This window comes from Ailuropoda melanoleuca, chromosome 5 (genome assembly GCF_002007445.2).
Source record: "Ailuropoda melanoleuca isolate Jingjing chromosome 5, ASM200744v2, whole genome shotgun sequence".
Classification (NCBI taxonomy): Eukaryota; Metazoa; Chordata; class Mammalia; order Carnivora; family Ursidae; genus Ailuropoda; species Ailuropoda melanoleuca.
The window spans coordinates 40388239-40415009 of NC_048222.1; the positions used below are offsets into that span (position 1 = coordinate 40388239).

At 40.2% G+C, this 26771-nt stretch overlaps 1 protein-coding gene across 1 annotated transcript in view; it reads right to left on the minus strand.

The window, feature by feature from the left end:
- Positions 1 to 6146: 6146 nt before the first annotated feature.
- The window catches only part of IQCH (IQ motif containing H), a 209783-nt gene continuing 189158 nt past the window's right edge, over positions 6147 to 26771 (minus strand). The window contains exons 19-22 of the mRNA XM_034660782.1: positions 24042 to 24164; positions 17529 to 17590; positions 12200 to 12308; positions 6147 to 6348 (exon numbers count right to left, since the gene is read on the minus strand). Coding sequence (XP_034516673.1) covers positions 6232 to 6348; positions 12200 to 12308; positions 17529 to 17590; positions 24042 to 24164 — 411 coding nt within the window. The 3' untranslated portion in view covers positions 6147 to 6231. The remainder of the gene's footprint in view (positions 6349 to 12199; positions 12309 to 17528; positions 17591 to 24041; positions 24165 to 26771) is intronic.

Here is a 26771-nt window from a genome sequence, read left to right on the forward strand (position 1 = left end):
GCTAGGGAACATGCCATTACTATCTGGTGACAGCTTTAGGAGCTTTGAGGAGGGAGATGGTTATGACATTTCTACTCCGTGTCCCTAAGTTCATTATCACTTTTGATAGCAGAACTTACAATGAAGACCTTCATATATTATGCGTTCCCAGACTCCCCCAAATTAAATTTTTGTTTCATTTGCTCCATTAATTGAAAACAGGTTCATTATAAAATAGAAAATACAGAAAGAAGAAAACTCTACTATTAAGAAGTAACCACTGTTAACATTTTGGGAGGTATCCTAAGAGTTGTGTGTGTGTGTGTGTGTGTGTGTATATGTGTGCACACATATATGTTCATATTTTTAAAAAATTATAACTGCAGTCCTAGTCTTCATGCTGTTTTAAAATATGCTTCTTGGGGGCACCTGGGTGGCTTAGTCAGTTGGGTGTCTAACTCTTGATTTTGGCTCAGGTCATGATTTCAGGGTCCTGAGGTCAAGTGCCGTGTTGGGCTCTGTGCTCAGTCTGCTTATCCTTCTCCCTCTGCTCCTCCCCTCCTTGCACACTTCCCTCTTTCTCTCCCGCTCTAAAATAAATAAAATCTTGGAAAAAGAAAAAAATAAAATATGCTTCTTAATAATTAAATGTCATTTCATTTTCTTGTATTCTCCTAATTGATGATTTTTTTAAAAGAGCTTTCTGAGGTATAATTGACCTTCAAACAGTGCACATATTTGAGGTGTATAGTTTGATAAGTTTTGACGTATATATACACCCAATCAACATAGTGAAGCTGTCACCCCCAGAATTTTCCTTCTGCTCCTTTGTAATCTTCCTGTTCCTCCTCACCAGCTGGCCCCCAGCTTCCCACCTCCAGGGAAACATTGATTTGCTTTTTGTCACTATAGTCTACATTTTTTACAATGTTATATAAATGGATATATACTCTTTTGGTCTGGATTTTTTCATTCAGCACAATTACAGTGAGATTCATTCATGTCTTTGATGTTATCAACAACTTGTCTGTTTTCATTGCTGAGTAGTATTCCATTGTAAGGATCTACCTGTTGGTGGACATTTGGGTTGTTCCCAGTGTGGGGCTATTACAAATAAAGTTGCTATGAAGATTTGTGTGCAAGTCTTTGAATGGACATATAGTTTTTTCCCTCTTGGGTAAACAAATGCCTAGGAGTGGAATGGCTAGATCATACAGTAGTTATAGTAACCTATGATTTTTAAAATGGCTCTATAAAGGTCTTTATATAGCTATTCCCTAATTTTCTTATTTTAGTTTTTTTTTAGAGAGAGAGTGTGTGTGCACATGTACATGCTGGGATAGGAGTGAGGGGAGGGGCAGAGGGAGAGGAAGAGAGAGAATCTTTAGCAGGCTCTGTGCCAGTGTGCAGTCTGACTCAGGGCTCAGTCTCACAACCCTGAGATCGTGACCTGAACCGGAAGTGAGGTTCGGATGCTTAACCCACTAAGCCACCCAGGCACCCCCTGTAATTTTTAATACTTAATTGTTGAATGTTTAGACCTTTCTGATTTTTCACTGTTGTTGCAAATGAACCTAGTTTTTTGACTTAGAAATGTGGCTATGGATATTCAACTTAAAAAGAAGATGAGTAGAAAGGCATTGTAAAGGGAACCTGGAAGTCATGTGTTGTTAGATCGTTTTAAATTTTTCAGTGATTGCAAAATAAGTATTTTGTGTCCTCTGCTGGGAAGCAAAGCGTCATGAATCTTTAAATGAACCGGAATTTGAATTTGAATTTGAAGTTATTTTGCAACCAATGCAAGTTCTGCTGTTTTGTTGTTAAGTTTGTGGGACCATGATTTTATCATAACGTTCCTTATGAGGAGACTGCAATGGATTTGGGTTTGGCCTTGCTTTCCGGGAGCTATAATTAGCTATCTAGTATACTTTATAACATTTTGTTAAATAAAAAAATTCTTAAAATGTATTTTACTCATTTCTCTCTCTCACATACATGTATATGGTATATATGGTGGCCACTGTAGAGGTAAAACAAAATGTTTACAGAATGATAAAGAAATGCTAGAGGAGAAAACCAATGTCACCCCCCCCACCCAAAATGCGATTTTATGCATAGATGCCAAAGCTGTATTTTTTTGTGCTATGTTTAGGGTCTTCTTATAACCAAACAAAAGTTGTTTCTACCAACAGATTTTTTTTTTAATTTTATTTTATTATATTGTGTTAATCACCATACAGTACATCCCCAGATTCCGATGTAAAGTTTGATGCTTCATTAGTTGCGTATAACACCCAGTGCACCATGCAATACGTGCCCTCCCTACTACCCATCACCAGGCTATCCCCTTCCCCCACCCCCTCCCCTCTGAAGTCCTCAGTTTGCCTCTCACAGTCCATAGTCTCTCATGTCTACCAACAGATTTTTAAACAGCAGGGACATGCTTATTATTTACTGTTTTGGTATCTTTCCCTCATTTACATAAATACCCCAGCAACCAGCAGTTTAAAACTAATAAAAGCCAGGGTCCTCCATCAAGTGCAATAAAGTCTCACAACCATGAGTTAGACCGTTAGAGTGAAAAATAAACCTATATATGTGGTCATGAAGGGTTTTTTTTGGGAAAGCATATAATCACATTTCAAAGTTAGAGCTTCCATTTGAAGTAGCAATGCAATAATAATACTTAAACATTCATGTAGAATGCTTGTCTTGGAAGCGCTCTCCCAACATGGGCCACTTAATCTCTACTGCTTCCCTAAGGAGCAGGTGTTACTATCTGCCATTTTTCTAGTTAGAAAATTGAGGAAAGTATGACCAGCCCAGAAAGAGTGAGGGCTGGGGAGATGAGTTTCTGGCCTGTGTCATGTGACTCTTTGGGATGCAACTCCTAATTGAATGCATCTGGGTTCTGTTCCACTTTGATACAAATCATCAGTAAAACAAAGATGTAAAGAGTAGTTCAGGCTACCTCAGGCTTACAGATACAGTCCTTACCCTCCTGAGATTCACCTTTTGGAAAGTATAGGATACAGAAAAGGTTTGGAAGATCCACAGCACATTTCATCTGCATTTGCAATGGACTGAACCAAACTTTTTCCAGTGAGAGAAGCAGTCATACGCTTCCCCCCAGCCACAAATTCCACCCTCCGTTATCTTAGCAATATAAAGTTTTTCCAGATAAGATTTACTACGATCGGCACATTTAAAGAGTTGAACAAATCTGTTATGCACATTGAAGCCAGAGGAGCAGTAAAATAAAACTAGTGAACATTTACATTTTTGGAAATATAATTAATGTATGCTTGAGAAATTCTGAAAGATAAACATTTAAATGTTAAAATACTTACTACCTTCCCCACAGGGACAGTGTTGGGAATTAATGAGATAACAAATGTAAAGTGCTTTGAGCTCTTTAGAAGAAAGGTGCCAAATGCATACAAATGATTATTAATTGTTAAAGCTATCAGATGGTTACTAATATTTTATGATAAAATATATATTTTTATACCTGAAAAATAGGATGCTTGCAATTTAGGATGATATAGCTGAGACAATGCTCCAACCTTTCTCAGGTTGCTCTCTGTCTTGTTGTAAGTCCTTTCTTAATCCTTCCCTAGTTTCTTGACTTTATACCCTTTTTCAAACAAACTACGGGGCATGACTTCCCAGCTTCCAAACTCTCCTGCATCTTCCCATTGTCAGTCCTCCACTGAAGTCTTACAGATGGATCACCATGGGAGAATTCCACTGACACCACCTTCTCTTCTCCTGATTTCTTTGATTACAAAATTGTGATGCCTCATGATACTGTCAGTTGTGCAAGTTGATTTTATTAGAAGGAAGCGTAAGTGAAACTGTCCCTTAAGCAACACTAGAGTTTGTTATAAAAAAGTTCAAGTTCCTTGTGTGATCTGGGACAGGTGAACCTGAACTTTCTACTTTACACAATGTGCTAGAATTTGTGGTAAAAGAGCAAAGCCCCAATTTCGTTTCGTCTTGAGACATGCCCTGAGATAGCCCCACTTAATCTTAGCGTCCCATATGTAAAAGGAGGACAGTAGTCGCACATACCTACACGGGGTTGTTGGACAGATGCAATAAAATAATGGAGATAAAGCTTCTAGTACAGTACATATTTATCCCATAATAAGTGTTCATTGAAGGTAAATATAAGTAGATTATAGAAGATAGGTAAGTAGATAGCAGTTTGTTATTAAATATCACCTATTTGGTTTCTTTAAAATCAGTATAAAATGGGTAATATGTAAAGGGACATCCTCTTAGCGACAAATATTTCATTTTCCTGTTTAGAATGGTAAAAGCTCAGTAATTCATCTCAATTAATTTTAGTTTAGGATACTTTAAACATTGTACACATATATGTGATTTTTTTTTCAGACGTACCTTAGTTTACCAGTAGCACAGTATCTTTGCTACACATATGTGCTAAAAGATAATGGACTATGCTTCTTTTCAAATGTTCTGTAATTAAAACATTTTGCTAATTTAATCTGGTCCTCTGGCTTCTTCCACTTAATTACTTGAAGTGATTGTTTTATTATACCAAATTTCTTCCTTTCATTCTGAAGTTATAGGTTTTTAGGTAGAGAACCTTACTCCCGATTGTTTTTCTTGTAAGACCTGAATCTGAAGATAAGGGCTCATTTGGAAACAGGCATTCTGTGGTGTATGCTAATGAGAGATGGCAGAGAAGGAAAGTGCATTGTTTGAGAAAACCAATCATGGTGGGTTAAAAAAAAAAAAAAAGGTACAGGAGAGTGAACTCATTTTACTATTGCCAGCAGCTTGAGGCTCGAGAGTGCTAATCAAAATTCACATACAAAACTTCCCTGATAGATTTAACCGTTTTGTACTGTTAAGAGGGGTTCTCACCATGTGAAAGACACACTGCTGTGCTGAACAAAACAGAGACAGTTTTCTTTTAAAGTCCAGAGCAGATGAGAGCCATAAGGAGACAGAGGGTTTCATTTACTCTCAGGACACGATTGTGCCAGTGAACTAATGAGTCTCTTGGACCTTATGTTGCTCTGGCTTCAATTGAGGCGAGACTCTAATGGGCATGTAGTACTTCCTATCCGTCAAGTGTCTGGACAATGGGCCCCTCATATGGATGAGAATGATCTGGCAAGAAAAAGAGGTCATCGTTGTACCTAGCACAGGCAGGAAACCTGGCTAATTAATGTATTTCCAACTATAGCAAAACAAAAGCTGACACACAAAAATGTTGACTTTATTGCAGGAACTCTTAGCTTGTGGCTGAGGCACTGTTAAAAATTATTGAAATTCCATATATAAAACAAGACTCCTAGTTTCCCCAACACATTCAAATATTTTTAAAGATATAAAGGTTATTCTTTAAAACAACTATGTGATTTTGGTATTGTGACTTGCATATTTCACCCTTCTGTAAAGCTGGGTGATTCTGAAATATTTTGAACAATTGAGAAGCGAATGCTAGCGCTGCATAATTTTAACAATTTGCACTTTGAAAGGTATTGTTGAATTATGATTGTAAAAATCCCACTGACGTTTTAAATGGAGAATTAGAGATTACAAATGTTTATTCAAGCTAGAGGGCTCAAGTTAGGCTATATATTAAACTAAGAGTACATACTGCCACCTAGATAAATTCTGATGCTAGATGTTGGCTTACCTTACTCTTTGAGAAATGGCAACAGCAAACAATAGTGGCTTGGGACAAAAAAAAAAAAATACAATGAAAGATAAAGGGTCACTTTAAAAATCCATGTGAATGTAATGTTCTTGGGGAAAAGAAGACCTGTTTTGCCAAATAGCAATGATTAAGCCTTTATTCCATTTTTAAAATGCAGAAGACAAATTACTCTTAGAAATAGGAGGGGAAAACTTTATAAAGCATAAACAAAAGCTCTATAATCCCAAAGTTTATAAAGAGGTAGGTGCAGATGTGGCATCAGTAAGACTTGTAACTTTCTTGTTAGATTATTTTTTCCTGAGTTCTGGAAGAAGAAGAGATTGTTCGACGCTCTCAAGTAAAAGCACAAATAGGTTTTAGTTTAATAAGTAAAATAAGATCACTTAATAAATATTTTTTAAAAAAGAGCATTATATTATAATGTTTTGATACATCTCCTAGCAAACAAAGCAAACGAACTCCACTTCCCACTTTTATTCCTAAGAGCAAAAAGAATGTTGCCTTTTTTTTGGATTCCAGATTAGAATCCAAAATCAGCAATATTCCAGGAGCATTCATTTATCAGGTTTAGAGAGGTTGTTGTCATCTTTAGACTGTTTTAGCTCTTCTTCAAATCTTATTTTGTTTTCTTCTGTTACTCCTAGAATGGCTTCAATGTCATCAATGGCCGTCTGTAAGTGAACAGTAAAAGTAATATTCATTACTTAAAGACCTCTTACAACTCTTTTCCCCGCTCCAATTATTTGGTCCTTTTTGGAGTTGAGTATAATTTAGACCAGTTAAACTCAAAGCGTGTTTTGCTAACTAACACCCATCTACAAATTGTGTCATCAGTCCTGAAATGAGTAAAAAAATTGAGAGTAAGAATTTGGAAACCTTTATAGAAATTTTTGTGGCTGCTAAATCAAATGAAAAAAGTGGGCTTCTATTTTATAGGTCTTCAGTTTTTTTCATTACATTTTTCTAATAATTCATTTTTGTTGTATTTTACAAAAGTATTGATCCATGATAGGGTAGAAAAAATAAAACTTCACTATACATAATTTGAGAAGCATTGGTCTAGTCATCCTAAAATGAGGGTTAGTAGGCTGATGGGAGTATTTACTTCCATTGGTTTTTTCCATTGGGCAGAAAAATGGCACCTTTCCCTTTTATTTTATTTAGCTATTTTTTTTTATTGAGGTAGTATTCACGTACCTTAAAATTTACACTTACAAAGAGTTCAACTCAGTGGTTTTCACTATGTTCACAAGAAACCATCATTACTGTGTAATTCCAGAACATTTTCAACACTCCAGATAGAAACTCTATGCCTTTCCTCATTTCCCCCCTCCCTTAGCTCCTGAGAACTGCTAATCTACTCTCTGTCTCTGTGGATTTGCCTACTCTGGACATGTCATATAAATGGAATTATGCAATATGTGGCCTTTTGTGTCTGGCCTCCTTCACTTAACACAATGTTTTCAAGGTTCATTTGTGTTATAGCGTGGATCAGAACTACATTTCCTTTTTATGTCTGGGTAATATTCCATTTTATCTATTATCTATTTTTACTTTGTTTATACTCTAGGTATCATGTCTAAGAAGGCATTGCTAGCTGCAAGGTCATGAAGATTTATTTGTACCAGTGTTTTCTTCTAAGAATTTTATAGTTGTAGCTCTTACATTTAGGTCTTTGATCCATTTTTATTTAGTTTTTATATATGCTGTGGAGTAGAGGTACAACTTCATTCATTTGTATGGCGATATCTGTTTTCTCCAGCACCATTTGTTAAAAAAGACAATTTTTTTCCCAACAAATTGTTTTGGCATTCTTGTTGAAAATCAACTGACTATAAGTGTATGGGTTTATTTTGAGCTCTCAACTTTATTCCATTGATCTATGTCTGTTCTTATGCCAGTACTATATCATCTTGATTACTGTAGTTTTGTAGTTAAGTTTCATTTATTTATTTATTTTTTAAGATTTTATGTATTCGTTTCAGAGATAGAGAGCACGAGCAGGAGGGAGGAGCAGAGGGAGAGGGACAAGCAGACTGTGCAGAGCATGGAGCCTGAAGCGGGGCTCAATCCCATGACCCTGAGATCATGACCTGAGACAAAATCAAGGTCAGATGCTTAACTGACTGAGCCACCCAGACATCCCATTGTAGTTAAGTTTTAAAGTTGAGAAGCGTAGGGGCACCTGGGTGGCTCAGTCGTTGGGTGTCCTGGGATCGAGCCCCAGGACGAGCTCCCTGTGAGCCTGCTTCTTCCTCTCCCACTCCCCCTGCCTGTGTTCCCCCTCTCGCTGGCTGTCTCTCTCTGTCATATAAATAAATAAAATCTTTAAAAAATAAAGTTGAAAAGCATAAATCTTCTTTGTTCTTCTTTTTCAAGATTATTTTGACTATTCTGGATCCATTGCATTTCCACAAGAATTTTGGGATCATCTTGTAAATTTCTGCAATAAAGCCAGCTGGCATGCTTATAGGATTTGGTGTTGAATCCATAGATCAATCTGGGGAGTATTATTGCCATCTTAACAATATTAAGTTTTTCACTTCATTTATTTAGATCTTCTTTTTTTTAATGATGGACAGATCTTGTACTTCTGTTAAATTTATTCCTAAGTATTTTTATTCTTTTTGATACTATTGTAAATGGAATTTTTAAAAGAATTTTTAAAATTTAAAATTAAAAAAAATTATTTTTGGATCATTCATTGCTAGTGTATATAAATACGGTCAATGTCTCTATATTGATCTTGGGTCTTGCAATCTTTCTCAACTTGTTTTTAGGCTCTAACAGATTGTTTCTGGGTTCTTTAGGATTTCTTTAATACAAGATCATGTTATTTGTGAATAGAGATAGTTTTACTTCTTTCTTTCCAATCTGGATGCCTTTTATTTCTTTTTCTTGCTGAATTGCCCTGGCTAGAACCTCCAGTATAGTGATGAATAGAAGTGATAAGAGCAGACATCCTTGTCTTGTTCCTGATCTTAGGGGAAAAGCTCTCAGTCTTGTACCATTAACTATGATGTTAGCTGTGGGCTTTTGCTAATACCCTTTACAGGTTGAGGAAGTTCCCTTCTATTCCTAGGTTGAGTGTTTTTAGGAAATGGTGTTATATTTTGTTAAATGCTTTATCTGTACCACCTTCCATTTTTATTCAGCCTTTGTAAATCCTTCTTTACAAACTGAAAGTACTTACTAGAATGTCACTAGGGTGGTAGACAGAAAATACTACTGAAAATGAATCTAGTCCACTTTTCAGGTTTTTGTTATTATTTCTACTTTGTTGAGATTTAAAGTTTTTACCTTTAAACTTTTTGGTAAGAGTTTTAAAAAAAAATCAAGATAACATTTTCACCTCAGAAGGCTAGAAATCGTGAGATATTTAAAAGCTACATGAGAATATCTGTCTTTTGATAATTTTGAAAGTCAGGTAAATGACAGAGAAATAGCCTGTGTTTTGTCAGTAGTAGTTGGTTTTGCTAACCTTATGTCCACGTTCAGAGTTTACCAAGTGTGCGTGTGGTTTTGAAGATAAACCACCGGTCTTAGTCTGCCCAGGCTGCTATAACAAAATACCATAGACTGGATGGCTCAAGCCACAAAAATTTATTTCTTATGGTTCTGGAGTCTGGGCAGTCTAAGGTCAAGATGCCAGCCAGTTCAGTTCCTGGTAGGAGCTCTCTTCTTGGCTTGCAGACAGCCATCTTCTTGCTGTATTCCCTCAAGGTGGTGGGGGTGGAGACAGAGTGAGAGAGCAGCAAACTCTCTGTTCTCTTATAAGGGCACTAACCACATCAAGATGACCCCACCCTCTTGACCTCATTTAAATGTAACACCACTCAAATGTCCCTTCTCCATATACCATCACATTGGGGGTTAGGGTTTCAACATGTGAATTTTGAGAGGACATAATTCAGTCCATAGCACCATTTGATTCTGGTTATCAGTTGTATTTGGATAGACTAATGTGCATATAGCTCAGAACTTTGCATATGGCAGTAACTGATGAAATGATGCTAGCTGACAGTAACTTAGAATATATATAAAGAGATAGATCCTTTAGGACCAGTGAAAGGCACTGCAACACCGGGCCTATTTTCCATTGAGTCTTCTCAATCACGTTGTAAGAAAAGCAATGGTCATTCTTCCAACTCATAAAATCACGTGGAAGAGGAAAGCCTTATCATTATTATTACTGTTACTAGAGGGACCAGGCCCTGGTGCAAGGAAAATACATTCAAAATTTACATTTTTGCAACAAGCTTTTGTTAGGCTTTCCACTTAAGAGAAAGATCACATGTGGTTTCCAGTTGAGTCCTTTGAGTTACTTGACCTGTTCAAACATGATGAAGGCCCACACTGGGAATCAGATGCAGATTTTGGTGATCAGTACCGCGTTCACAAAAACAGATGCAATGATCAATGGAACAGAACAGAAAACCCAGAAATGGACCTGTGATTATATGGTCATCTAATCTTCAAAAAGCAGGAAAGAATATCCAATGAGAAAAAGACAGCCTCTTCAACAAATGGTGTTGGGAAGACTGGACAGCCACCTATACAAGAATGAAACTGGACCAGTGTCTTACACCATACACAGAAATAAATTCAAAATGGATGAAAGACCTAAATGTGAGACAGGAAGCCATCAGAATCCTAGAGGAGAACAAAGGCAGCAACCTCTTTGACCTTAGTAATAGCAGCGTCTTACTAGACATGTTGCCAGAGGCAAGGGAAACAAAAGCAAAAATGAACTCATCAAGATAAAAAGCTTCTGCACAGTGAAGGAAACAATCAACAAAAGTAAAACACAACCTATGGAATAGGAGAAGATAGTTGCAAATGACATATCTAATAAAGGAGTAGTATCCAAAATCTATAAAGAACTTATCAAACTCTACACCCCCAAAATAAATAATCCAGTTAAGAAATGGGCAGAAGACATGAACAGACATTTTTCCAAAGAAAATATCCAGATGGCTAACAGACATATGAAAAGATGTTCAAAATCACCCATCATCAGGGAAGTACAAATCAAAACCATGATGAGATATCACCTCACACCTGTCAGAATGGCTAAAATTAACAACACAGGAAACAACAGATGTTGGTGAGGATGGGGAACCCTCTAACACTGTTGGTGGGAATGCAAACTGGTGCAGCCACCCTGGAAAACAATACAGAGTTTCCTCAAAAAGTTACAAATAGAACTACTCCATGATCCAGCAATTGTACTACTAGGTATTTACCCAAAGGATACAAAAATAGTGATTCAAAGGGGCACGTGCACCCTGATGTTTATAACAGCATTATCAACAATAGCCAAACTGGAAAGAGCCCAGATGTCCATCAACAGATGAATGGATAAAGAAGACACACACACACACACACACACACACACACACACACACACACACACTGGAATATTACTCAGCCATCAAAATGAATGAAGCCTTGTCATTTGTAATGACGTGGTTGGAGTTAAAGTGTATTATGCTAAGTGAAATAAGTCAGAGAAAGACAAATACCATATGATTTCACTCAGGTGGAATTTAAGAAAAAAAAAGATGAACATATGGGAAGGGGCAAAAAAGAGAGAGAGGGAGAGAGGGAAGCAAACCGTAAGAGACTCTGAACAATAGAGAACAAGCTGAGGGTCGATGGCAGGAGGTGGGTGGGGGATGGACTAGATGAGTGATGGGTATTAAGGAAGGCATTTGTTGTATGATGAGCACTGGATATTATATGTAAACAATGAATCACTAAATTCTATACCTGAAACCAATTTTACACTGTATGTTAACTAACTAGAACTTAATAAACTTAAATAAAGAATTGAAATTTAAAAAATTGCCAACTGTTCATCTCTGTTTGGCCTGTGTTTCAAAAAATTGTGAATGGATCTTGCTCCTGTTTTCTTGTCTGATCAATTACATACAACTCAGCTTTCGTGGGCCAACATCTTTAAAGGCCATTTGGAAGCTTCAAACAGGTTAGTGATGAAATTTCTGCCCCACTTTGGAGAAACAGGGTGGGGTACATGGCCCATGTGTATGCTGAGGGCTTTTTCTGTTTCTCTCTACTACACATTATCCTTCCTGGGGTCTCAGAACTCCGCTGGTTCTAGAAACGTGGCCTCCCCAGGAATCCTTGGCCAGACACTGCATTATCTGAAATGTAAGTAGGTTACATGCAGGATTTTTGGTGGTGACAGTCTCTGTTTTGGTTTCATTGTGACACTTCAGCTTCACCTCTGACCTCAGAAAGCCGTGTTGTCTTGTAAACTGGGTTTGGAAATGGCAGCAACTTAAAATAAGTCTATTATATTTCAAAGAAAAAATTTCAAACTATGAAATTTAACTAACAGGTTCAGTGGGAACCTTGTACTATTGACCCTGAATATTATAAGATATGCACTGCTTCACAATAAAAAAAATGGTTTAGCACTTGTTTACAATACAGCATGAGGTATTTTCAGTCCTTGTATAGAAATTAACCAGAATCGTTAGTTAATTAACACCTCACCTTAAAATTGGTCTCGCCTTGCATATTAGGTGCTGATATTTCTTGATGGATGATGAAGAGATTTCGAGCAAAGGTCATGAGGACCCCCTGGAGATCTTCACCGATTGTTCTGTTAATGATATCCAAACAAATGAGTTTACCAACGATTCCCTTCACATGCTTAAAAACAATCACCCTCTCATTTGTGCCTGTCTGGTGGTGGAATTTAATGAGTATTTTCAATCTCACAAGGTGGCAATCTTCAGGGAGATATGAAAGATGAGGCTCCATTTTAACTTGTCAACAAAGAGGATTTGTGTAATAAATATTTTTTATTAATCAACTTAGCAGAATATAAGAATAGCTTCAGTCATTCCTAGCAAAAGGCTACCACTGAGCTAGGACAGTAGTATTAGGTCATTTAAAAAAATTATTGAAATCAGCTTAAGAGAATTGTTGCTAGGTATAATTTATACCTAACGACGTCCTTTTCTACAGAGATATTTGCATCTCAGTATTCTGGAGACTTTTGTCTGGGGCTTATTTTCTATTTCATGTATACAAGGAATCCCTGCTATTTATGAGTATGCTCCATCCATGTTCCTAGGAGAATGTGTCCCATTCCGGAACAGCCAGCTTTATAAAGCTGAACGCACACTTCAAGGTTTCAGAGACAACTTGCAAACCATCCTGTAGAATTTCACTGTGGTCAGTGAACATTCCCAAACAACGAGATTGTTGTTAAGTTTTAACTTTGAAACAAAACTGCAGGGTATTTCTTCTAGTTATTTTGTGAACTTTCTGTATCAAAGGGAAAAAATGGATGAAATGAATGGATTGATTTTTAAGAATTATTCTGTCCTGAGGGTGTGAAAACTGTAGAGAGCTGCCCCTTAAGGCAACTGCAAAGAACTTTGGTTTACTTTCTTCCCAGTTGTTGCCTGTAAAATAAGTCATTAGAGTGTATGCCTTAAATGCTTTATGGAATGGCTGCTTTCTAGCCTGATTAGGGTTTCCCATAGGTCAGCCTGGGAGCAGAAAGCTTCCCAGACCCCAGGACAGGAGACCGTTTGTCCTGCCACTGGCAGTGTGACTTTGGGGAGAAAGCTACTTAAGCTCCCTGGGCCTTCATTTCTTTTTTTTCTGAAATGAAGGAATTGGACTGGATTAGTGTAACTTCCAAACTTTTGGAGTTACAGCCACCAAATCCAAGGACTGCCCACTCTTACTTCTTACTTCTCATAGTTACTGAACATTTGTATCTGTTGCCTCTTTTAAGAGAATAATAGCCAAAGGCAACTTCAGAGTCAATAATTTTTAAAAGTGATTTGTACGTTATTGTCACGGAGTCAGTATGTATTAGACCCTGGTGCTTTTTTTTTTTTTTTAAGATTTAATTAATTAATTAATTAATTTGACACAGAGAGATAGAGCCAGAGAGTACAAGCAGGGGGAGCAGCAGAGGGAGAAGAAGAAGCATGCTCTCTACTGAGCAGGGAGCGAGATGTGGGGCTTGATCCCAGGACTCCGGGATCAGACCTGAGCCAGAGGCAGAAGCTTAATGGACTGAGCCACCCAGGTGCCCTAGACCCTGGTGCTTCTTAAAACAGCAGATTCCTAGGCTCTACCTCAGATCAACAAAATCAGATTCTTTGGGTTTGGGATCCAGGAATGTATAGTTTCACTGAGACCCTCATGTATATATGAATCTACCACTATATATACATATATATATACATATATATATGATTGAGGCTCATACTTAAAAAAATTGTGTGTGTGTGTGTGTGTGTGTGTATAATCCTGGGTCCACACATGGATTCATGGCCCTCTTGTCATCTCTCCTTAGCCTCCTGGGGTCCATGGTCCCCAGGTTGTGAACCAAGAGGCTGGATGGACTCTAAGTCCTCTTCCCTATTAATTCATTTCTAGAATTTCCTTCATTTTTCCTTCCTTGAAATTTATTCTTGAATTCCACTATATCCCAGACATATACCAGTATAAATGGAGTCAGTATGAAGTTATCCTGGCAAAGCCAAACCACAGAATTCTCGTCTGTAAGGTCATCCCTCTTGGAGCCCTCCCCTTTCCTAAAGAGGTAGCTGACTAACATCTTCACCTGATGTGAACTGATTGCAACAAAGCCAAACAAAGCCCAGCCAGCTCATGAGAAGCCTCTCCTTAAAGCTCCAGAGAAAACCATCATAACACAAAGAATAAAAGTTGGAACTTGCTCATCTTTTCTCTTTCAATATGAATTCTAGAAAACAAAGACTCTGTCCTGATCACTGTCTATTAAATCATCCGTTCTCAACCTCCATGTCCGTGGGTCAGTGCAATTCCTGATGTACTAACTGTAACACCACCCATTCATCACACAGTCAAGAGAGTACAGCTGCATGCAAGTGAGAATTTCGGGATACTCTCGAACCCTACCTGATACTCAGAAGAAGTAAATGAACAAGCCTGGTACAAACTCACACAGGTGGTGATGCACTTCACAGTAGGCTGAGAATCTCTTCCATAATAGGGTTCCTACATTAGGAGGCCATACAGTATGGGAAAAGCACACTAGATGGAGGGTCTGGAGACACAAGCTGTTGTGTGACACTGGTAAACCACAACCCTGCTCGACCCAGTTTCCTTTCTACACTATGAGAGTCAGTTAATCCCCAGGGTCCTTCCTTGCTCCGACATTCTCTGGTTCTATGGCTGTAGGAAGGGATGAGAAAGATGTTATAGGAAATAGTAGACAAGGCTCTAGCTAGTCTTCAGGTGGCCCATGTCAACCAACAGTGCCCTTTCTGTAGGATATGTGAGTGGCAGTACCATCTAGGAGGTACACCATTAGGACTATTGCCACCACCAAAGCTAGCCTGCAGGTCAAGGCATTCCTGCTTGAAATCTCAGGAGCAGGGTTAGGGATGGTTGGGTGACCTCCTCTTCATCACCAGTCTAATTATTCATTCTGTAGGCTTCAGCATCAAACCAACTTTGCTGCTCAACCAGTTTGATGATGGGGGATTTCCTTAAGTCTCTTCTGTCACCTACATTCCCTGATGCTGTCCCCTTGTCTGGTTCCTCTGTGCCCAAGTGCCCACCTAGATAGGTTTTCCTGTGGCCCATGCTGTGGCAACTTGGCCTCTGCCCTGTTAACACTATCCCTGTCTCATCCTGTCAGTTCTAGGACCCAAGTTCTGCTCCTGCGTGTCAGCCTCTGCTGGGTTCTGCCACCTGCCGACAGGCTTTCTTCGTGCCACCCCTTCGCTGGCCTGGGTCTGTAAAAGCAGCCTCCTCTTTGAGCTCCTATGGTTGTGCTCCCCCCAACTAACTCTCTGGATATCCTTTCACTCTTTGTCATTGGCCTTTCCTGATGCTGTAGTGGTTGCTCCTTGGGATGGTCTCCTGGCACCTGAACTCCCTGTGTATGTGGTTTCCCTGGCTGCTCTTTTCCCTTTACCTGAAGGGTCCTGTCCCTCCCAAACTCATTCCAAGTGCATGAGGGTTTGTGTCATTCCAGTCCTGGCCAGCTTGTTCTTTGCAGTTTACCTTTCATGCCAACCAGCACCTGGTAAGGTAGGGTTCATGTCTCTGTGTTCTGATTTCTAGTTCATGTACTTAACTAACCCATCTGTCTGAATTTCTGAATTCCTGAGCTTAGACATGTACTTGGACCTGAAACTTTACCTGCTTAATTAGACTCATAATTCTGGAAAATACAAAGTTCTTATCCCCCAGCTTGCCAACTTTAAATCCATTGACTCTTTGGTTCTCCCAGTCCCTGTAACTGCCTGGTGGCCTGTGTCCTGCCACAGTCCTGGGCATATTAACTCATTTACTTATTTACTGACTGTCCACCCACCACCTCATCAGCTTCATGAGAGCAGGGACTTGTCTTTTGGTTTACTGCTATATGCCTAACACTTAGAACTGTGCCTGGCACGGTTGATAAAATGCTTTTGAATTTTCTGGTAGTGAGGGTAGGGGAGGGAGCTGAGGGATAGAACATCACTGGGAAGCAAAGGGTAGCTCCTTCCCTGCACATGCACCGAGGTGTCCCTGGCTCTACTCTCCTCCTGGACGTGAATATCCAGGCTGAGAAGATGAATGTATACTTGTTGGGTTCTGTCTCATTCCTGTTGCTCTCCTGGCAGTATAAAAAAAGAGTGGGGGAAGAGAGCCTAAAACAAACAGTGAAGGGGCTCTTCTGACATGACCCAGTAAATTTTACATATTTATGGGACCTTGGGGAAAGGTGGGGACTGGAGGGGATGACTCAGCCAGCCAGCTCTCCACCCAAGTGAAGAGAAACATTTAAGACTGTAAACACTAGATTAAATTGTTAGCCACATTCTGGCTACAAAGGGGGGGGGGAAACCAAAACATTTGCTTTGCGTGAGTTTAAAGGGATCATGAGGCTATTGTAATGGACAATGCTGTGGTAAAACAAAGGACCGCACTTTGGAAAGGGGAGTTGAGACGTGTCCTGGGCACATCTTTGCCCATTTCAGTGTGCAGCTCTTGGGACATGTTTCTAGGGGACTGAGCACCTGGGGGGTACTGAGGCTGCTCAGGACAGCAGGACATTCATGCTTAGTAGGGAAATTGGCTCTTGGTGTTTCATGAGACCAGATCTTAGTGTGTGTAATCCTTTCAACGTGAGGCCACAACGTCTGGTGTAGAAGTCAGAAGAGAGAAAAATAGGGAAGAAGTGGTTTCCTAGTAAGTTAAGATAATTTAAAGGTATCAAATGGCCGTATTCCAAGATATGAAGTACGATTGTGTCTCTCAAGTATGAATCCTAGATCAGAAGACAAATTTGCTAGCTCTCCAGAATATTCTGGGGAGAAATGTGCAGCAAATAGGAAACAGCAGCCTCCTGAGTGCTGCTAGCAGGACTCTTCTTAGCATACATGCATCAGGGCTGAAAGTGGAGCTGAGGAGGGGCTGTGGACCCTGCCTTTTATGGGAGCATCTTGCCAAGTCACTGGAGCACTTTTCTAAGCATGCCAGAATGACAGCTGCCCTCCTACAATATGGATGTCTGAGCTGGTTCCTCCTCAGTCAGATTTATGGCGCCTTATATATATATATGTATGTGTTTGAGTGTAATATGTTGTTGGAACTAGCCTCTTACCCATCAATTTTGGATAATTAATCAGTTATATTTATGAACCCCCACGGACACATCTAAAGTCATTTTATGAAATAGTTGAAGATCTAAATAAAACAAGATAGACTTCTAATAAATCAGCATGCTGATTTAAATGCATGAGAAGCATCATTCTTATTGGTTGATATAGTCTATTTTTGTAGCTTATCACATCTCATAGACGCACTTCATACTCACAACATTCCCAACTTGTCTCTCTTCAGGTGTTCATATAATATAAAAACAGTTCCCAGTCTGTCCTAGGGAGAATGGGGAGAAAAGAAATAGCGTATTATCTTAGAAGCCAAGAAAACATACTGCACTAAGACCACTAAGACTGATTGGAATTAAAACTCAGAGCTACCTTCAAATATTGTAAAAAGGACATTTGGAAAAGCTGTCTCCAGAATATGGAGTGGATATGTTCTGAGACAATGTTGTTGTTGTTGTTAATTGAGGTATATTTATAACATTGTGTAAGTTTAAGGCATACAATGATACCTTGATAGGATACATTTATATATTGTGATATAATTACCACTGTAGCCTTAGGTAATGCTTCTATCACGTTCTGTAATTATAATTTCTTTTTTTTTTTTTAAAGATTTTATTTATTTATTTGACAGAGAGAGACAGCCAGTGAGAGAGGGAACACAAGCAGGGGGAGTGGGAGAGGAAGAAGCAGGCTCATAGCGAGAGACTGATGTGGGGCTCGATCCCATAACACCGGGATCATGCCCTGAGCCAAAGGCAGACGCTTAACCACTGTGCCACCCAGGCGCCCCTATCATTACTTTTTTGTGGTGAGGACATGTAAGGTCTAGTCTCTTTGCAGTGTTGAAGTATATAATACAGGATTGCTGACTATATGACTGTGCTGTGCATTAGATCCCCAGAATTTATTTATTGACTAGTTGCAGGTTTGTGTCCTTTAACAGTGTCTCTGCAATTCCCCTACTTCCCAACCTGTAACCTCCACTCAACTCAGTTTCTGAGCTCAGCTTTTTTAGTTCCAAATATAAATGATATCATACACTGTTTGTCTTTGTTTGGCTTATCTCGCTTAGCATAATGCCCTCAAGGTCTACCCATGTTGTTGCAAATGGCAGGATTTCCTTCATTCTCATGACTGAATGATATTCCATCATATATATACACCACGTTTTCCTTATCCATTCATCCATCAATGGACACTTAGTCTGTTTCCATGTCTTGGCTATTGTGAATAATGCTGCAATGAACATGGGGATACAGATATCTCTTTGAGATGCTGATTTGGTTTCCTTCAGATATATGCCCAGACATGGAATTGCTGGATCCTGTGGTGGTTGTGTTTTCATTTTTTTGAGGAACCCCTACACTGTTTTCCACAGGGGCTGAGCCAATTTGTTTTCCCACCAACATGCCCAAGGGTCCCCATTTCTCCATATCTGCGCCAAAACTTGTTATCTCTTGTCTAGGCCAGTGTTTTTTTGAAATATGATCCTCAGAACACCTGCATCGGAATCATCTAGTGTGCTTGTTAAAAAGGCATTTTCAAAGGTATCATCCAAACTCAAGATCTTTGGGAGGAAATCTGTCTTTTAGCTCACTTCCTGAGTGATTCTCCTGCAAATCAAAATTTGAAAACCACTATTCTGAGAGCAATGGGTAAAAATATATAGGGAAGCGATTTGTTGTGTGGAAAATAATTTTTATTTCAATGGAAAACTGTATGCGGTCTATGTCACATCCTATTGCCTTGATTCTATGGGAGATATTTATAATTCTGTAAGTCCTAAGTGACTGAGAGACAAATTCTCTGCAGTCTGGGTGAGACCAGTCTCACCTGGTCCCCTTGTGCAAAAACCAGTTTTCTCCCCCTCTGCATATCCATTTCAGTATTCCTGACATATAAAGATGTTTGGGTATTTTGGATTCTTTTTTGTACTGATTATAACATTTGTCTAATTTCTCTGTTAGATAAAATATCATGTTTTTATTTTTGCATCTGTATGAGAGGCATGCTATTATCCTTTTTTTGAAAACTATCTTTAAACTGTTTTCTCCAAATAAATTAAAAGTTAACACTGGAGTTCTCCAGTAGTGGAAATGGCTGCCCTGTGGAGTCGTGAACTCCTCATCATGGGAAGTCCAAAAAAGAACTATTTTTGAGATTTGGTAAAAGAAATTATATGCCAGAATTAAGACTGCCTATTGACTCCTCATTTTGTCAGGAAACACGGGCATGAGGACAGGCCTTGGATTAGAACAGTGGATCTCAATGCTGTCTGCACATTAGAAGCATCTGAGTGTTTTAAAAAATATAATGCCTGGGCCCTACCTCCAGAAATGCGGGAATGGGCCTGAGGTACAGTGTCATGCTGAGCCATATTTGAGCCTGAGGCAAAGGAAAAATTAGTATGTTTTAATTTAAAATTATGATACTTCGTTGGCCATGGATTTTTTTGCATAAATTTTGATTTTTAAGATAATACTTTACAATATTTTTACCTTTATTACTGAGCATTTTTTGTGCTGTCTTAAATTTTATGCTCTGAGTATGGGCCTCACTTGCCTCATCCTAATCCCAGCCCCACTTGGCTATCTGTATTTTTTAAAGCTCCTCACTCAGGTCATTCTAATGGGCAGCTGGGGTTGAGAATCACTGACTAGTTGATCTGTAAGGTATCCTGCATCACTTTCTGGGCTGCCCAGTATGGTAGCCATTAGCCGCATGGGGCTACTGAGAACTGGAAATATGAGTCGCCCAAATTGAGATGCGCTGTAGCTTTCAAAGTCTGAGTACAAAAAATGTAAAATGTCGTTAATAACTTTTATACTGATTACACATTGAAATGATATTCGTTTTCTGTTTGGGGAATGCCCTTTTCTTGATATTGATTTCCAAATCAATCAGGTACGCTAGGTGATGCTTCAATAATTAAAAAAAAAATTCAGTTCTTAGTTGTTTATAACAACAAATGTGTGGTTCTTGCTTGTACGCCATTTCCCACATGAGCTGGCATGGGTCTCTGGTCACTGTTGGTACACCCAGGGACCCAGGCGAAGAAAGCTGTGTCTCAGTGTGCTTCCATGATTTCTAAAGCAGGAAAAAGAACATGGCGACTCATGAAGTGGCTCTTGAAGGCTTCTGCGTAGAAAGGACGTGTATCACTTCTGCTCATATTTCATAGGCCCAAGTAAGTGACATGGCCATACTTGACATCAGGGAGAGGACTGAGGAAGTATAATAAGCCTGTTATGTGCCTAGAAGGAGGAGAATCAGAACATTGGTGAACAACCCTAATGATCGCCACCGTGGTAGTACCCTGGCCTGAGGAAATGATCGCTGGTGGTTATGGAGCTATTTAGGACCATGGCACGCTGCCTATGTATGTGTGAGCCCAGCCCTGCCCCACACTGTCGCAGGCAGTAAACATGACACTTTTCTCCATATGGCTTTCATTACAACTTCATTTCATTAGGAAATCAGTGGGGGTATTCTGTCGCATTACAGAAATACCAAGAACGAGACCCACCAAATTGCTTACAAACTCCACAATGCTTCCTTCCAATATTCAGCAAGGAAAATACACTCGTGAGGTGCTCTCATTTCCCTTTTTTTCCCCTTCAGAGTTTGGATGAGAAACATTGGAAGTTCTGTGTTCATAACGGGAAGAAAGACATAAATGTTGAGAACAAGGACTTTTGAGGATTCTTTTGGTAACATTGACAATGATGTATTATTAACGTTGTTTCTTTTTCTGGAAAGAGCACCCACATTAAATTGGACCAAGAATGGCAGCGGGTAGCAGAGGTTACACTCGTGTTTTGGACTTAGCATAACTCTTGGAGGCAATAACGGTCTAGAGAAGTTAAGTACTAAACATAACTCCCCCCCTCCTTTTTGTAAGGTAGAGAGGCATGGGGGCCACAGAGAAGTTTGTGTTCCTTCAGCTAAGGAATACATAAGGGGTACCAAGATGGAATATTTTATTCGAAATCATTCCCAGCATTCTTGGACTGGATTGGTAATAATATTTTAGAAATACAAATAGTCCTTAGGGGGGTAAAGATACATAGGGGACACCCTTGGTATAAGAGAAAGAATCACGTTTGACTTTATGGATTCAAATGTTAGTTCCACAGAGTGCCTGGCTGTGTGATCTTGGGAAAATGCTGACACTCTTTGAGCCTAAATTTCCCAGTGTAATCTGGGAGAAATAATAGCTTCTGACAGACAAGACGGGAACGTTGAGGAGGTAATGAAGTTAGTGCTTCACTCAGTGCTCAGCACATAGTGGGTGCTCTGCAAATGCTGCCTCATCACCTGTCTCTTCAGGAAAAGGCAGTTAAGAGAACAAGAGCACAGTTCAGACCAGGGATGGACCCTGGGATCTGAAAAGACGAGAACCCATCTCAGGAAAACTGGAGCAAGGATATTGTTGGAGAACTCCCAATGACTCTTTTCCCTCACCTTAAGAGTTTTAGGACGTCATGTTTTTCATCTCTGTCTCTTTTCTTGTACCTTCTTTTTATTGGTTGTTCTTTTTTGTTATCTTTGTCCCCACCTCCCCCCTTTGGTGGATTCCTCCTGTGTTTGGATTTTATCTTCTCTCTTTTCTTCTTCATATTGTTCTGTCACTCCATTGCCCCCAATCCATATTTCTCTTTCTTCCCCATTTCAGCTCTCATCCTTTGTGGGGCGTGTAGCATAGGTGACCTGGAGACAGAGCCAGTCATGTCGTGCGGGCCTCTCTGCCCGTTCTGTCATTCTCCTCACCTTCAGTGGAACTCCCTCTGCACCATCCACTGTTCCCCTGGGTCATGGCAGTCTGTTTTTCGTATTAAAATTTGTTCTTAGAAATGAATCTGGTCAACTCAGAGCCACAAAGGTGTAAATAACTTATAAAATTTGGTGCTTTACTTTTCCCGGAAATATTAGAACTTCAATCAAGTAGAAAGCCTTTAGCCAAAGAAATAAATCTCTAATAATAATTTCAGGCAATAGAAAAGTTGTAGAGGATATTTTCTTCTGGGCAGGAGACTTTCCCTGCCAAACATCCCTATCCACAGAGCTTGTTCTGCTTTGATATTTTAGAAGAAAAGGAAGTAAAATAGATTCCGAGAAAGCTAATGTTAGATTCAGCCACCTTCTGGCATATGGAAGTGTTTCGGTCTAATCAGTTTGGGGCTAAAAACTGTTTAATTCCAAAAGGATTCTGTAGAGCAGATGTAACAATTAATTTCAGGTAAATCAGTTCAATCTGGCTTTTTCAGTCTTTCTTATATTTTACCAATTTTAACATAATTTGTAAGGGAATATGAGCTCCATTATATGTGTTTGCAAACAGCATGAATCAGTCTAACCCCAGAGCCTTATGCGCTCTGACGGTGCCCTGCAGTGTGGTGGGAATTGCCCAGTGGTGGTTGGGCTATTCTATTCTCTGTTGGCCTCATGCCTAAGATCTACATGCTTTTCAAGAGCCTATAAAAAGAACTGATCCCTAAAAAATTGCATTTGTTCTCAAGTATGAGAAATGAAAATTAATAAATGTAGAACTGAATGTCTGCAAATTAAAACATTTGATCAGTTGGTTGTTGCTCAATTCCGTTATTATCTACAGATGACTTTTAATATGACAGGTGATTATATTTTAATATGTGTGATGTCATGTGGAATGGGTCTTCCACAAGTAAGAGTGCATGGGTCTCTTAGGTCTTAGAATAAGCCATCAGTGTCAGAGATTTGAAAATCTGAATCAAAGTGCAAAATCACGGAACTATTCCTCAGAGTAACAGGAGTCTTTAGGCACAAAATAGAGGTTCTAGTTTAGGTAGGAGATATTAATCCCGTTTGCCCTCATCCAACTGCAGTAAGGATGAAGCAGCTGGACAGGAGCTATCAGTATCATTGGCAATAGACTAAAAATAGGAACAACTGTGTGTGTGTGTGTGTGTGTGTGTGTGTGTGTGTGTTTAAATCAGAACTCCTCCTGGGAAGAAACTACTATATGGAAGTAGAAGGATGCCATGGACTGAATTGTGTGTCCCCCCAAATTCGTATGTTGAAGCCCTAACCCCCATGTAACTGTATTGGAAATAGGACCTTTAAGGAGGTGATTAAGGTTAAGTGAGGTCATAAGGATGGGGCCCTGTTCCAACAGAACTGGTGTCCTTATAAGAGAGGTTACAGAGACACCAGAGATCTCTCTCTCTCTCTCTGCCATGTTGGGGCACAGGGAGAAAGTGGGCATCTGCAAGCCACAAAGAGTGCTCTTGCCAGAAACCAAATTGCCTGGGTACCTTCTCCTTGGACTTCCCAGCCTCTGGAATGGCGAGAGATAAATTTCAGTTGTTTAAGCCACCCAGTCTGTGGTGTTTTGTTATGGCTGCTCAAGCAGACTGAGACAGGATATTCATTGATATGCAGCTTTGAGTGGGGTCAGGGAACTCAGGACATGCTTCAGGAGCAAGAGATGGTCCCCCAGATGTCCCCTAAGTCTGGTGAGCTGCAGGGCTTTTGCTTTACCAAGGTGGGTGTACAGGTTTGGGACCAAGCTGAACTTTCAGGACCAAGGGCCACCCCACTGTGGAGCTTCCCCAGGCAACACTCAGCCTTCCTCTAAATGCAGGTTAAACTAATGTTTAAAGAATATCTGTCCGAAGGGACACTGAATTACTAGCTGCCTAGATCACCCCACCTTGGCCAACCATCCTCTTTTGTACCTCGATGTCATAGCCGATGCCATGGGCCTTACACATTTGGAGGAGAACGTAGTGGAAAACCCACGAGAGACTGTCGTGCTTCAGCCGGGTAGTCATCACTGCGTAGCGAATGGTCGCCGGCGACTAGAAAAGACCACAACGGCATGTAAGACTCTTTAGAAAATATTTACATAAACTCTTAACTTTAGAATAGTCGTAGGTTGACAGAGAAGTTGTGAAGATAATACAGAGGGTTCCTGCTCCCCTCTTGTTAACATTGTGGTACGTTTGTCCCAGGAGGAAACAGATTGCCTCATTACTGTTAACTGAAGTCTGTTCTTTATTTGGATTTCATTAGTTTGTCCTAAATCCCTTTTTCTGTTCCACGATCCCATCCAGGATACTGCAGTGTATTTACTTGTCACGTCTCCTTCGGTTCTTTTGGGCTGCGACGATTTCTCAGACTTTTCCTTGTTTTTGATGATCTTGACAGGTTTGAGGAGTACGGATCAGGGATTTTGTAGAAGGGCCTCTGGTGGTATTGTCTGATATTCTTCTCCTGACTAGACTGGAGTAATGTGTATTTTGAGAGGAGCACCGCCATAGGATCACTTTGTATCAAGGGCACATATATCAACATGACTTACCATTGATGATGCCAATTTCGATCTCATCAAGGTAGTTTTTGCCAGTTTTCTCACTATACAGTTACTTTGACCTGTTTCTGTACTATACTCTTTGGAAACAAGTCACTAAGGGTAGTCTGCCTTCTAGAGGGGACCATGTTAGAATTTTGATTGCAGTTGCTTTCTTTGTTTGAGAAGGTTCTATTCCTTATCTTGCTTGACTATCAGTGGGAGCTATCCCAAAGAGACGGGTTATGTTAGGCCTGAAGTATTTCAATTATAGTACTTCCTAAAAACATTTAAAATTGAGTACGTACAAAAGAACATACTGGATCCTGACAATTTTGTAACATGTCCTTTGTGAGATGTGATATTTGTCTCTGAAAATCAGCTACGTTTATCCTTAGAGAACTGGAAATTTGGAGAACAGCACGTAGGGCTGTGGCCAACCTTAGGGCACAGAACCTGAACGTGGCTGGCACAGATTTTGAACTTTGGGGGCCCTTGGTGGGGAGGCAACCAGGTGCTTGCCCTTGTATAGTGACTTGGAACAGGAGAAGGAAAAGGAGGTGCTGTTGGTCCACAGCTGGCTATAAGGAACATAATGGCCTGACACTGTCTGTTGTGAAAGGTCCAGGCTTGCCCTCTCTATCTCTGAGATAATGCAGGGGGACTGGAGCTGACTGAGTGCCCAGCAGAGGATGGACATGTTTTCCCTGCCTATATAACACAGACGCAACACACATTCTTTCTCTCTCTCAGATTTCCCGTTCACCTTCTGTGACATATTTCCCCACGTATATTGTCTTTTCCCTGGACACTTACAGAAAATACTATATCTGATGGTCATGTTTTCAGTACTGTTAAGCCTGTTCCTTCCACGTATAGGCAGAGTCCACATCTATGAAAATGCTGGGCTCCCACAGACTAATGCATCTTGAGTTGTACATCTCCATTAGTATTGTCCGATTTGTAGCCACAGAGCATTTTATTTTCGCCAAAGAAAATCTACTGGACCCTCACAAGCCTCACAACTGTACTTTGTTACCACTCTGACCTGTCATGGATTGTTCCCCCGGCTGCCTGCCTGACATGATGCGAGTTCTCTGAAGAAGGCAGGCACTGTTTGGTTTCCGAATCCCCAGGCTGGATATGATTCCAGCACAGGACATGCATTCAGTGTTTCCTGAGTGAAAGACAGAATGGCTGCATGGAATAAGGTACGTCTATAGCACTTCCCTCTGACTGAAGAGACTCTTCCAGTGTAATTCAGGGGACGTCCAGTCAGTGAGTGCTTGGGGCAGAAGCAGACCCTAGAGAATGACCAGAAATCCCCAGAGAATGACAGCTCAGGGCACTCGTTCCAGGCCTGGCCCCAGTAGACTATCTTTTGGAGGACCGTGTGGCTCTGGGGGACGTGGTAAAGTGATTGGTGGGGTAATAAGAACCGGCTCATAGAAGTGCCAGCTCAGCGGCTCAGGCAGTCTGGAAGAGTGTGACCACCAGGCTTACTCACCCTCTCACAACAGGCTGGGCCATGTTGCTGCCTTCACGATGAAGGCCCAGAAGCCTGAGCTTTTGCATATGGAAGTGAACTGTAAATACTCTGGAATTCCATTGTGGTTACTGAGCATGTAATTGCGTGGTGATTACCATGAATTCGCAAGATAATTCCAAGGTTATTTTTGTCTTTTAAACTTGTCTTATGCTGCCATAGGATATAAACTAGCAAGCCCAAGCCTAGGCCCCAGTCAGCGAGGGAGAGAGATAGGCAGGTGCCTGGCAGCAGGAATCAGCTCATCACTATGGATCTTGGCTCCAAAGCAAGGCAGAGAGCTCGCTGTCTAGTATTGCTGGACAACAAGTAAGGACAGGCTATCCCAAGGTTTCCTCCTCTCTATAGAGACGCACTGCAGTTCCCCCTCCTCCCAGATGGGGGGGTTGGGATTCATAAAGAGTCTGAAAGAAAAGCCAGAATATTGGGTCTAGGTCTCCAAGCTGTATCTTTCCCATCACCATCGCTGTCCTACTCCAGAGCTTTATGGCCTGGACAGCTGCTTCTCCTTCCTACGTGGGAGGTGGGGATGCAAGCAGAATTCTGTGGTGGAAAAGTTATATGGAGTCA